Raw genomic sequence first — 13,668 nt, 5'->3', positions numbered from 1 at the left:
GGTCTCTTAATTTTTAAGACCCAATATGGTTAATTTCCAGAGATATGGGGATCTCAATGTGGCTCCATGGGTAAATTGTACAAATTGTCAATGGTCAAAAACAAAATGTGAGTCACTTTGCATACAGCCGATACTTTTTCTTTTAAAGAGGAATATCTGAAGAACAAAAATGTTGAAACCAGAAATGTATCAAATTTTTTCTATCAACACAATTGCATAGAATATACCTGTCTGAGTGCCATTAATATTCTTTTTACAAAGTTTGTGTGCCTGTAACTCTAAAAGTATTAAAGATATCTCAAAACACTCCTAGATTCTCATTCTGAAGACACTTTTCTTTTGTAATCTTAATTTTTAAAGCCGTATATGATTCAATCCCACAGATATGAAGATCTCAATGTGGCTCAATGTTAAAATAGAAATGTATCTTGTTTCCCTCTATGTGCCAAATATATATACAGTATTTTTCAGAAGTTTGCATGTCTGTTACTCATGAAGTGTTAAAGATATCTTAATATAATTTTATTTTCATTTAGATTATTGTTCCTATGAAACTTTTTTGGAATCTTAATTGTAAGACCCTATATGATTTAATCCCATATTGGGATGTCAATGTGACAGCAGTTATTATACTGTGTATTTTGAACTCTTGGTAGCTTCAGAAGCTGTTAAAATGAACAAAATTCCTGTATCCAAATATCCCTGAAACTGATTCAAATATAGATTCTTATAAATACACGTTTGAGAGCAAATTAATGTGCCTCAACTTGACCATTTCAGTGTATTGTTGGCACTCTGAGAGGTATGTTGTATGCAATTATTTTGACAGAGGTAAACAAGATACATTACAAGTAGCCTAGTATTATTTGTTCTTCAGACATTCCTCTTTAAACACAATTCCCCATTTTCACAGACAAGGCTTAAGCTTAGAATATATCTTAGAATATGTCACTGCCATTGTTTTGTCTCAAAATGCACACCAGTACTGTTTTTTCTAAGGCACATTTTAAAAAAAAGCGGCCTAATCCTGGCTTAGTCTAAGCCTTGTCTGTGAAACCGGAACAATAAGCAGCTGTTTGAAAAGTATCCTACATTCTGTTTTCGACCATTTAAAATGGGTAAAATGAATAATTTGGACATATTCGCATTGGGATCCCCATATATATGGGTTTGAACTACGTAAGGCCTTAAAAATAAAGATTACAAAAGAAAAATGTATAAAAAGTTTGAATCTTTAAGGATATTGATATTTTAATACTTTTTGAGTGACAGGCACACAGACTTTTTGGCACAAATTTATGGCACTCAGACAGATATATTCTATGCAATTATGTCGATAGAAAAAAATGATATGCATTTGTTTCAACATAATGTTTTTCTTCAGATAGTCCTCTTTAAAGGAAAAAAGTATCGGCTTTATGCAGAGTGACACATTTGGTTTTTGAACACAAATGTGTACCGTTACCAATTTACTCATGGAGCTACATTAAGATCCCCATGTCTATGGAAATGAACCATATTGGGCCTTAAAAATTAAGATATACGTTTGTTAATAATTGGAATCTATAAGGTTATTAAGATATATTTAATAGTTCTTATGTTGCAGGCATGCAAACTTGGAGCAAACAACAACATCAACAACAACACAAGAAAAACAAAACCAAAGATTTGAGCGGGGAAATTTCTGAAATTCGGTTGATTTGACACGGAATGACCCCATTGTGAATTATTATGGCAATTGTGATAATCATGTTGACACGAGTTAGAGGAAAGACACACTGTAATAAAAAGTCAGTTCTGAGTAAGCAATCACGAGGCAAGTAGTTTTCATTTTTAAAACGTGTAATAATTTCTTAGACGCTCCAAAAAACCCTCTCATCCTGCACACTTTCATTTTAAACGATAAATCAGATAGGCTACAACATGAAACTTACAGCTTTGTAGCAGGTATAAGTCCTCCCTCGATAGTTCTACAATATTTTATCTTTTATCTTATGTCGAATCCTTACCTTGGCATAACAGCATGTGATCAAAACCAGCGGTAACAGATACCCTATCACGAGAATGGTCACTTTATAAGTGTGCTTGGCCACCCGTTCGGTCCAAATCTCCCAGCAGAACGTGCTATTGGGAGCCTTAGGATGATCCGTCAAAATTTGGTGCTGCGCAACCGGGACTGCAAAGATAAAGGAAAGCATCCAAATAACACAAACGCCAATGAGCGCATTCCTCCGGTTACGAATACAGGGGGACTTTTTGGAGAGCACCACGGCAATGTACCTGTCCACGGACATGGCCACGAGCGTGAAAATGCTCACCAGCATGCTGACCGTAACAAAATAGTGCACAAATTTACACAGAAACGCCCCGAAGATCCACTCGGGAAGTGAGTATATGGTGGCCTGAAACGGGACGCAAAACAGGAGGAAAGATAAATCTGCTATGCTGAGATTTATGATAAAAATGTTAGTGGTACTTCTCGAGCGCCTTGACTTTATTTTCCCAATAACAACCATCACTAGAGTGTTTCCAACGATTCCCAAGAAAAATATACATCCAAAAATGACGGGCACAATCACTATCTCCGGACCAAAAGTGTCGGTCGTTTGGTTCGTGTCCATATGCTCCTCTGTCCAGATTACCGTTTCATTTCGGGATAACACCATGTTTACAAGGATTCGACCGGTCGAAACAAAAGAACATAAGTCCGTTCAGAAGCACAGAACAATCACTCCTCAGTTTGGTTTCTCATTTTCTCAAGTTAGCGCGCGCTGACAAATCCTTGGCTCGGTTGTGGAGTACTCCAGTTACGCTGGGAAATGCACCGGCTGGGTATGAAGCACTAAAGAGAACGCACATCATTCACTGGCGCGTGGTCTTTCCAGGGAAGACGCTGGAACACTGGCACCAGCTCAGTGGGGAAAGTTTTCGCCCGGAAGCGTTAAAAGATCCTTTGTCGTGATTTGATCATGATCGATTCACTATTATTATGTCATAGTTTATCTGAAGATTAATTTGCCTAATAATTATATGTAACTTGTCATAACGATAACTATGTCGTTGGGTCAAAGAACACTATCATGTTTGTGTAGGCTATGTCATTATGAACTTGGCGTAGAAATATTCAGAGGACCTTTACGCTTGTTTTCACATTATCTAGGTGTCAAGACGATACAGATAACCAGGCGCAGACTCAGTGACTTGCTTGTTTGTATGCTGCATCTGATCTGCATAGCCTAGCCTACAAGCCTGCTGATATCCACAACTCAAAGTACTGATTTGTCAAAATATAAAAAAATTTTTCTTAAGTTTCATTAGTAGGCCTACTTGCATTACCCTGTTCTTTATAAGAACCTACTAACACAAGCTGCGTTCCACCCACACAAATAACCTTAATAAAATGATGCAAGAGTGTTCAGTGAACTCAATAAAAGAAGAATATCCTTACACTGTTTCCGGGATTTTATAGCAGTTGTTACTGTGCAGTTTTAAATTATGTTCCTGAATAGAATGTTCCATTTTGTTATGCGAAACAAAAGTATTTGTGAAAACAATGCAATCTTTGTTACTCTAGGGAAATGTTCTATAACACACCTGCTATTACCCATTTACAAATCAAATTAAATAGAAAGGATTCTTGAAGGGGGGGAAAACATTAAAAAAAGAGAGCTTTTTACATTGTTGTATAGGCCTACTCCTGATATTAATTTATAAAACAAGAAGTAACTGTGTTAATGAAAACTATGAAAAGATTTGATTGATATCAAAAGAATGAATGCAGAAAGCCTTGCACTTTAAGCAAAACCGCAAAGGTCAGGTAAAGTATAATAGACTTAAGACTTTTGTCTAAAGCCATATGAATTGATTAATCCATGAAGGTGTCTTATTATAATTGCTAAATCAATGTGGCAATGAATATTAAAGTTCAGTGAAAATTGCTTTAAAAAGATGTGGGAGAATCATTCAAAGTGGAATTTTTTTATTTTTTTATGCTGGTGTCCTGATATGCACACTTTCCTGCATCTTTCACACTTTTATCTCTAGGCAAGGAGGGATATTTTTCCATAATGTTGAAGTTACTCTTTTCTATACAATGAGTGTGGAGCTAAAAAAAAAAAAAAAAAAATTATTACTAATGTGCTCTGTCAGTACATGACATTTTGTTGTAGGAAATTAATATGCAACTTGTGTATCTGGGATGGTTATTGGAATTCTCAGACTTTTAGTCTGACTTCTCAAGGGACGAAGGTTATGTGATTCCAGAGTTGGTTTTAAAAGCTCTGAAACACCTGCAAACAGTCATTGTTCAAGGCATACAGCCTTGTTCTGGCACTGTGTTCTTCTCATCAGACAATATGTGGCAGATTTCCCATTGAGGAGACAAGGGAAGTGCCAAACCAGACTGTAAAGCATTGGAGGAGGATATGAACTGGAGTGATCTTATAGGATCATGATCGCTTGTGTCCTTTTTCCAGTGTGGTGATGTGCTGTGGTTATTTAATTGGTTATGGTGGTCCCAAAGAACTTAGTGATTCAGTCATAACCGCAGCTGCACCTATTTTCTAGAAGAGGTGGGTTAATTTCCAAGAGGTAAAACGAGCAGCCCTGAGGCAATCTAGTGCTCATATGGAATTTTACAGGTTTTAGCCCAGGTGTTTGTGATCCACTGACTCAAAGATGGTGTTATATTTACTTGTCTCAGAGCCAAAGTTCACAAATTGCATTCTGATGTCTTTGCCAAGTGTAGCAGAGGTGTTCCCTGTTTCCCTCAGAAGCAAGTAGCAGGAGGTAAGGGAATGGGACATGACACCACGCACCACAAGTGAATAGAGTGAAAAAAAGAAAAGAATTAATAGATATGACCATACTTCCCCAGTTGATAACACTAAGACATTCTTTTATATAAAAATTTTTCTGGAATGTTATGTTTAAATATAAAAATGAGGTATTATCTGATTAAAAATGTACAAATTTGCATACATTTTCAGAACAGAAGCCCGAACACTGGATAAAGACCGGTTTAAAATTATCATTTTGTTGACATATTACAATTAAAGTTTTAACAGAGAGGATTTAATGTACTTTTATCACTACATTTAAATCATAAAATACTGTCAAACAACAGCCAGAAAAAAATTCAAAAATTGTCTTTAGCATTAAATCAAGTTACATTTATGAACAAACCCCTCTGTAAAAACCTTCAGAATATAGATATGAATAAAACTGAAAAGTTTATATACAGTAGGCTATATGTATGCTAGTTTTTACCTCCTCTATAAGAAAACACTTAAATGCATATTATGGTCTGAAAGAAGACATGTAATGGAAGCAAAATGTTATGGAAGCAAAATAGCCCAAAATCTCAAAATTGACATGTGCTTGAAAAAAACTATAGTTTTGCCTGTATCACATTGGCATAAAGTAGGAGAGTAGTACCAAATACAAATGTAGGTGCTCTTTTTAACAATACTGATGTCAAACATGTTAATTTGGAAATGACCATGACATGCAGCTTCTAAAATCGAAAACACATACACCACAACATTAACATTTATAAATGTTGTAGTCCAGTTCAAACATTTAGCAAATCACCTCAAATACTGTATTGCAATCCCATTTAAGCATTTGGCAAACACAGGCCTAAGTGAAAGACACTTCATTCACTGATTGCACTCCCTGGGAATCGAACCCATGACCTATTTAGGTCAATGTTAAACTTCATCCATCAGTTTAGAAGCACTTGAACTCCTTTGTCTGGTTTCATCATCCATAACAGTCAAAACTAATACTGAATCCAGTTAAAACCAAACAGGAAACCAAGCTTACAGACAGAATAATATCTCTGTTTTGCTGATAGATAGTTTTTACCAGCTTCATCCGTGTATAAAATTGTGTTGTGCACAGCTCTCTTTAAAGAGAGCATTGCCTATTCATCTGATGTAAGTATGCGATGCATTAATAAAATTGTAATAGGATACACAAAATAAACTAAAATAACCAACTAATATAAAACAACATTTTAAATGAAATATTTTACAGTAACAGCCTACGTTCTTGCTGTCCACCCCCTAAGGACTCTCTGCATCACTGGTTTTAGAATCACTGAAGCTAGAAGCTTAGGGACAGTAATTGTTTGAATAGATTTATAAACACAGCTGGTGTTGTCTTATCAGGCCTTGCAGCTCATGTTTTGTCTTTTGAGAAGTATATGGACATTATCCTCTTTGATATAAATGAAGTAGACATTTTGAGATAGATAGGTGACGTGGCAAGGATGAGGTGTGAGTTTTTACAGTAAATCTGTTTCATGTGTGATAGCAATTGGAGGTTCATGCAGAATTTTAGATATATTGTAAGTAGGTAAGCTGTAATTGGTTTGAACAGTTGAATGTTAAGGGTATTATTGCTTGAAACATTGAGCATTAGACAATTACTTGAGACATATTTTTAGACTAACACTTTCCTCACCTGACTGATCTGATTATAAATTTTTTTCTCCCAGACAGAAATTTAGAAAAATAACCACAATGGTGTGAAGTAGCATCCAGTGTTACACTGTAAAAAATGATATGATCAATAAGTTATGACAACATACTGTATGTATTAACATTGCTTTAACTCATCAACATATATTTTTTAGTCAGTTTAATTTAATTTAAGTTGAAATGGCCTACACATCCCACTTGATTGTACTTAACAATTTAAGGCAGCAACTTTTTTTTTATAGTGATATGATAAAATTTATTTGTATCTTATATTTCAGATTCAGACATTTCACCCTTAAATCAGTTCATCTTTGTAAACCAAGGTTGTGCGGCAGTCAACGAGCATTTCCACACAGCATTGTGAAAATAAATATTGAGGGAAGTCAAGGAGAGGAACATGATATGGTTAGTGTTGCAATGTGTTAGCAGGGATGTGACTGATATGAGGGGGACTGAGATGTTTAAGGGCTGGGTAAGAGTGATAATGTTTCCAGCTGCTAGAAAATAGCTGGCACACGCTTTTGGAAAAAAATCCTTTGTGCCCATGGGGCGGGAGAAGCTCTTTCAGTTAAATGTTATTTTAAAGGCTTTTGGTTGTCTTTATTCAAGGTGATTGTTTAGAACCTCTACTTCGGGGAGGGGGTGTGATGAATGCTCTGCCTTCCCTTCAAACAAGGTTTCCAAATGACCTCTTTATACAACATTCTCCCTGCACTCTTTCTGCCATACACTTAATCTTTTTGTATTGTCGTGTTTGATATAAAAAGCATCTTCTCTAATCCCATTGGGTTTATCTGGACTCTCTGGCACACAGAATTGGAAAACTCCTGTTCAAGTTTGTTTATGTATAATAACCAGAATCAAAAACTTGTGAGTTGGTTTGTGTGTGTTCATCTCTGTCATTATTCCTATTTGCCTTTTGAATGAGCGCCATAGTTCTGATACCTAGAATAAGGTTAAGAGCTGTCAACATAATTGATGTTTCCATACTCCTCATTTTGAGGCTTGTTGAAGTGGCATGTTGCTGAGGTTATGCAACCAAATGACCAATGCGGTTGTGTTGCACAGTACAGTCAGTTTTTAAAGCAGACATTAAAAAAATGTTTTTCAAAGCCTCGGCACACACACACACGCACACGCGCACACGCACACACACAAGCTCATCTGTTGTTAGAAGCAGTATCAAAGCATAGCACCTGTATCCCAGGTGGGCTGGAATTCTCAGTACACTGACTTGGCAGTTGGCAGTCTTGATCTTCTCTGTCAAACTGTGGGCAGAAGGCACACATGAAAACTATCTAGTTCATAGAGGATCGAGTGAGCACCTCAAGTTCATTATGGCACACATTAGGGAGGACTCAAACCCGAGATAGAAACGAGGTAAAAGAGAAAAGAGAAATGTAGAGTGATGTAAAGAAATGACTGAGACTATTGAGCTGAGACTGAGTGATATAAATGAAATTAAAGAGTGAAAAAAGGGAGACATTGAAGGGGACGATTCATAATTTGTAAAAAGTAATGTACAGCAATATCAGAGGTTAACCACAAAAATAAGAAATTACACTGACCATTAATCATGTGAAATACAAGTATAAAAAAATACACATGGATATTTTAGCACCATATACTGTGTGTGTGTATATATATATATATGTACAGTATATGTATGTGTATGTATGTGTATATATATATATACACAATAAAGTAGCGACTGAATGTACTGTGTCCTCTCTTCAGTAAAGAAATTCTCTTCACATCCTTCACAATCAAATTAAAATGCTCATATGCACCTCAGTGCCAGGATAATTATAGGTTCTGCCTCACATCTTTTTTTCTTTTTTCTTTTCTGTATCCATTCTTGACAGGACATCTCAAAGAAGAAATGGTGGTAACACTTTACAATAAGGTTCAGTTCGATAACAGAGGTTAATGCATTGGGCATCATCAACTAACACAGCATTTATTAACGTTACTTTCTCAGATAGTATTTTTTTTTTATTTCAGTTAATGTTGGTAAATTATAAATTATACATATAATTAACAATGAAATATAGTATATTTATGAATTGCAGTAACAAATCTATTTCCATTATATGATTTTTTTGTAGATTAGTATATTGATTGTTATAGCGTAACTGTAATTGTAAACTGTTAGTGGCCATTTGCAGATACTTGTAGAGAAACTGGAAATGGGATACCATTAATTTAGTGCTCAACTGAGGCAATTTAAATCCAAATATTTTCTGAAATGTACAAAGTATCACTTTTTTCCCACAGGTGACTCAAACTTCCTCTATTTGATTGTGAGAATTGGATTTGTGAAATTCCTTTGAAATGTCCGAACAACCAATGTCCAAAAACAAAATATACTCCCATGAATCTCTTACTGCAAGAGGTTTATGGAGAGGCAGAGCCACAGATATTATTGCCATGCTCTGTGATCCACTGAACCCTCTCAATACTGTCAGTCCTAGGGGAAATCGGCAAGCGTTATTCTATATTATCTTCCAGTCAATCCAGCTGTTCTCAGTGGCCTTGAACTCACATGATCCTTCTACTAATCTCAAATGTTCAATTCTGGTCTGATCAGCCTTGCAAGAACACAAAACTGGATGGTAGATGAAAGGTGGATGACGCAAGCAAACTATGAAAAGCAAAACTCCACAATTGCTCGGTTCTGATTCAGAGTGACACCTCGAGGCGACATTCACCTTGAAACTACAGTCATGTTTTAAAATTTGTAAGTGTTATTCAACCAATGTCTAACCAAGAGGTGAAGAGTCCAAGCTTTTAGCAAATCAATTTATGCTTGAATTTAAGAAGCGGTTAATGGGGTTTTGTATTTTTATCAGTCTTAGCAGAGAGGCAAGATGAGAGCTTCTCCTATTGTATAATTTGTCTCATCCCTTCTCTATCTTTTGTTTTTGTCCTTTTGTTGAAACAACTCACTCCACTGTTGTAAATGTGTCTTAAGGAAGATCAGGAGGTTGCCATGGAGACACCTTATATGGCGTTTTACCTCATATTTAACAGACTGATTGAGACTGAACCTGAACACACCAAAATATGTATAGACAAAAACATCTTTCAGATAGGTTTATGTTTGAAATAACCACATAATAACAGGGGAATTACATTTTTTTCTAATATAAAAAGCCCATCCTCACTTTGATATTCATTTGAAAGCTCTAGTAAGTATAAACAAAAGACTGCCTTATGGAAATTAAATATTTTAACTGTTTTTGACAATGCATGCATACTAGAAAACATAGATTGTATTGATGAAAAGAAGTAGCCTGATCTGGCAAAAATATACTGAGTTAGTAAATATGACGCTTTGTGTGAGTCTTTAGCGCCATCCTCTGTCAAATCTGCGTATGACAAGTAAAATCCATCTTGTGTTCTCCAGGAAAGTATTGTAACCATTTGCTAATTTCTAACACGATGAAAAGTTTATGAATAAATATGTAACTGTTACGGTGTAGATTTTGCAGAATCTGTGGAAATTAAATGTTGGCTATTTTTAAAAACCCACTATAAAATTATATGCTGTATGTATTTATTTAACTATTACAGACATTCTATAAAAGCAATAAGCCACTCATAGCATTAGTTTGACCACAATGATGATTTTAAGATGGTTTTAATATTAGCCTTGAGTGGCTGTCGTAGATATTGTTTTGTTAGCTGCTGTTTAGTAATGTTGAGGAATCTCTATACATTTTGTGTGTTTAGTTGGAAGCCAGAATCTGATCCACCCAGTCGCGGAGCTCAGTGACACGGGCGTACACACCAGGCATACTGGTGTCACAACGACTGCTTCCCCAGGACACAATACCCACCAGTGTCCAGACATCACCCTTCTGACACACCAGAGGACCACCAGAGTCACCCTAAACAGACAGACGGACAAGAGAGTTATGGTGAGAGAGTTATATAGAGAGAAATTGAGGAAGTGAGGAAGAGAAGATAGTCTTACCATGCAAGAGGAGGCACCAGCAGCACCAGCACAAATCATGACATCCTGGATGTTGCTTCCCCAGTAGCTCTTACAGTCCTGGTTGGACAACAGAGGCAGAGCAACTTGCTGGAGCTCATTAGGGGTGAACAGAGCTACACACACACACACACACACACACACACACACACACACACACACACACACACACACACACACACACACACACACACACACACACACACACACACACACACACACACACACACACACACACACACACACACACACACACACACACACACACACACACACACACACACACACACACACACACACACACACACACACACACACACACACACACACACACACACAGAGAGAGAGAGATCATAAAACATGTTAGGTATTGCAAATATATTTTAAACATGTATGCTATACCATTCAAATGTTTGGGGTCAGTAAGTTTTTTTTTTTTTACTTCAGTAAGGACACGTTGGTCAAAAGCGACAGTAAAGACATTTATAATGTCATGAACATTTTTTATTTCAAATAAATACTGTTCGTTTGAACTTCCTATTCATCAAAGAATCCAAAAAAATTTGTATCACGGTTTTCACCAAAATATTAAGCAGCACAACTGTTTTGCTAGCTTTGCCATCACAGGAATAAATTACATTTTTAAATGTATTAAATGAGAAAAAAGTTATTTTCAATTGTAGCCTAATTGTATTTCCCAATATTACTGTATTTTTGATTAAATAAATGTAGCCTTGGTGAGCAGAAGAGACTTCTTTCAAAAGCATTTTTTTTTTTTTTTTACTGACCCTAAACCTTTGAATAGTAGGCTATTGTATACAATATAATTAGAGATCAATAGGCATATCTATTATTAGCATTATATCAATTATATAACCATTATAGAATAATAATAATATAGTTCAATAATATAATGATGTATTATTTGTATTATTATTTTGCTGTAGAAATATATTCTAAATATTCTAATTCATTAGACTTGAATGAATATCAAATTTTGAAAGATATTTCTATTGATCTAGAACCAAAAGCAAGTATGTATTATAGACTGTGATGTTATAGATAATCAACCATTGTGTTTGGTCACTCCCCAGCCAGAAGTCACACAGGTCATGCCAGGAGCAAATTCGTCTGAAGTCTCAGCAAGACAAACAGGAGAGACTTGGGCATTCAGTGAGACGGGGGAAGTCAGCTTGATCAAGGCAATGTCATTCTCGATGGTATTGGAGTTCCACTGAGGGTGGGTGAACACCTGTAATTGTGATTAAATCATAAATGCCATGTCAAAACATCAAATAAAAAATCAGTAAATAAATAATGAGGAGAGATAAACATAAATGAGCATATACATACTGTAGTAAAGGTTTAGTTTACCTAAAAAGCATTATCATGTTGAATGCTTATTAAGTGGACATGTAAGTGTCCAGCTCTTGCATGTTATTTAGGAATAAGTTTTAAGTTTTAAGCCTCACTTTTGACACTCTCATAGTCTGCGTGTCCTCCTGAGTGTTTCCGCTTCCCTTGTTATGCTCTCCCAGGATCACACGGTGGCTAGTTCTGGACATAAGCAAGAGAGGTTTATTAATCCACGTCTATCCCAGGATTCATGCATAATTAACGTAATGATTTAACTGTGATTAGTCTAAGTTAGTCTCACCTCACACCGCAGTGAGCAGCAGTCACAACCCAGTACTCACTGATCAGAGAGCCACCGCAGAAGTGCCAGCCAGTGAAGTCCTGTAATTTAAACAACACATTGGCAAAAGAAAGAGAGAGCGAGAGAGAAAAAAATTACACTTTGTATAAACTGTGTAATATAATCTACCATTAGCTATAATACTAACATTACCTGCAAGGAGACCTGCCAGGGCCAGGAGTGAGGAACTGCCTCCTCACCATTCACAATGCGGGCATAGCCACTGACAACAGGAGGAATGGCAGGAACACCACAGCCTAAAGAAAAAGGAGATCAAAGAAGAATGAAAATTGAATGAAATTTTATAGTATAATATAAATAGGCCAATTGGCCGATTGTTTTTGTAAATGCAAACAAAATTTTTTTTTAACATACTGTAGGGTGCTGGTGAAAAAAAAAAATTCCTCACCATAGGCTGCACTAATGAAGGCAACACAGGACAGCAGCCACAGGAAAGACATTGTGCAGAAGACAGCATTATTGATAGTAGAAAGTCCTATTTAACACCAAACCATGATTTCACACACCAATGAGGGCATGGCCACCTGATGTCATGGTCAAAAATTAACCCTGAGAGTCTGCATCAGCTGGTCTTCACCTGTGCAGAATCCCATGATTTTTACTAGTACTTGAACATCGCCATGTTTAACATGCAAAGTACAGTGCATTTTCGCATAAACCGGGTATAAATGTGCTATTAAACACTTCTGTTTGATTTATTTTATTTTATTAATTTTATCATTTTATTTTATTATTTTATTTTAAAAAAATGTCTTACTGTTTAATTAATTTTAATTGTTTTATTTGTTGATCGGGTTTTCTTTTTTAGGAATATAATAATTAAAAAACATAAACAACTAAATATTTTGCCAACTAATCCTTCACTGGAAGGTTCACATTTAATTTGACTCTCTTTTTTGAAATATGAATTGTGTCATCATCTACTCACCCTCATGACCCTGTATGACTCTTTCTTCTGTAAAACATATATATATATATATATATATATATATATATATATATATATATATATATATATATATATATATAATTTGTTATTTATTTTTTTATTTTTCCATTTATTTTTTTTTATTTTTTTTTTTACATTGAACTTAATGGTAACCAAAACGGTTTGGTTAATATTTTTGTTTGGCAAAAGCATTAACATAACTTCTTATTCATAGATTCCATTACGAAAACACATTTGCAACTGAAGAATAAAATAAAATTTTATATATATATATATATATAATTTAATTATATTAGTTCTATTATTTATTTATATAATTATCAAAAATAATGATTTAAATATGGATTTTGTTTTGCAAATTAATAATCACAAAACATATTATAGAAGTGGTAATAAAGATGAAGAGGACTTGGGATTTTTCAGGCATCTGGAAATTTAGGATAATTAAAAAAGTTCATATTATTTAATGATAAGTTGATGAGTTATATGATGCCTTTATGGGGTTTCTGGAATACTTACA

The 13,668-nt window shown here is 35.3% G+C and overlaps 2 protein-coding genes and 1 long non-coding RNA gene across 3 annotated transcripts in view; 1 reads left to right on the top strand and 2 right to left on the bottom strand.

The window, feature by feature from the left end:
* The window catches only part of galr1b (galanin receptor 1b), a 63,793-nt gene extending 60,813 nt beyond the window's left edge, over nucleotides 1-2,980 (bottom strand). Inside the window, exon 1 of the mRNA XM_082161175.1 lies at nucleotides 2,010-2,980. Within this exon, the coding sequence (XP_082017301.1) occupies nucleotides 2,010-2,666 (657 nt within the window). The 5' untranslated portion in view covers nucleotides 2,667-2,980. The remainder of the gene's footprint in view (nucleotides 1-2,009) is intronic.
* LOC309492286 overlaps nucleotides 1-13,668 on the top strand; it is a 169,124-nt gene that overhangs the window by 129,026 nt on the left and 26,430 nt on the right. The window lies entirely within an intron of this gene.
* ctrb.3 (chymotrypsinogen B, tandem duplicate 3) lies at nucleotides 10,028-12,677 on the bottom strand. Its single transcript, XM_082162558.1, has 7 exons — nucleotides 12,588-12,677; nucleotides 12,332-12,435; nucleotides 12,140-12,219; nucleotides 11,955-12,039; nucleotides 11,554-11,734; nucleotides 10,465-10,598; nucleotides 10,028-10,378 (listed from the first exon to the last, which is right to left on the bottom strand). The coding sequence occupies exons 1-7, from the start codon at nucleotides 12,637-12,639 to the stop codon at nucleotides 10,217-10,219; spliced, it is 798 nt and encodes a 265-aa protein (XP_082018684.1). The 5' UTR covers nucleotides 12,640-12,677; the 3' UTR covers nucleotides 10,028-10,216.

The sequence above is a fragment of the Leuciscus leuciscus genome (genome assembly GCF_965113295.1).
Source record: "Leuciscus leuciscus genome assembly, chromosome: 2".
NCBI lineage: Eukaryota > Metazoa > Chordata > Actinopteri > Cypriniformes > Leuciscidae > Leuciscus > Leuciscus leuciscus.
Note: the sequence above shows the minus strand (reverse complement) of the source record. Positions and strands in the feature narration are given on the sequence as shown.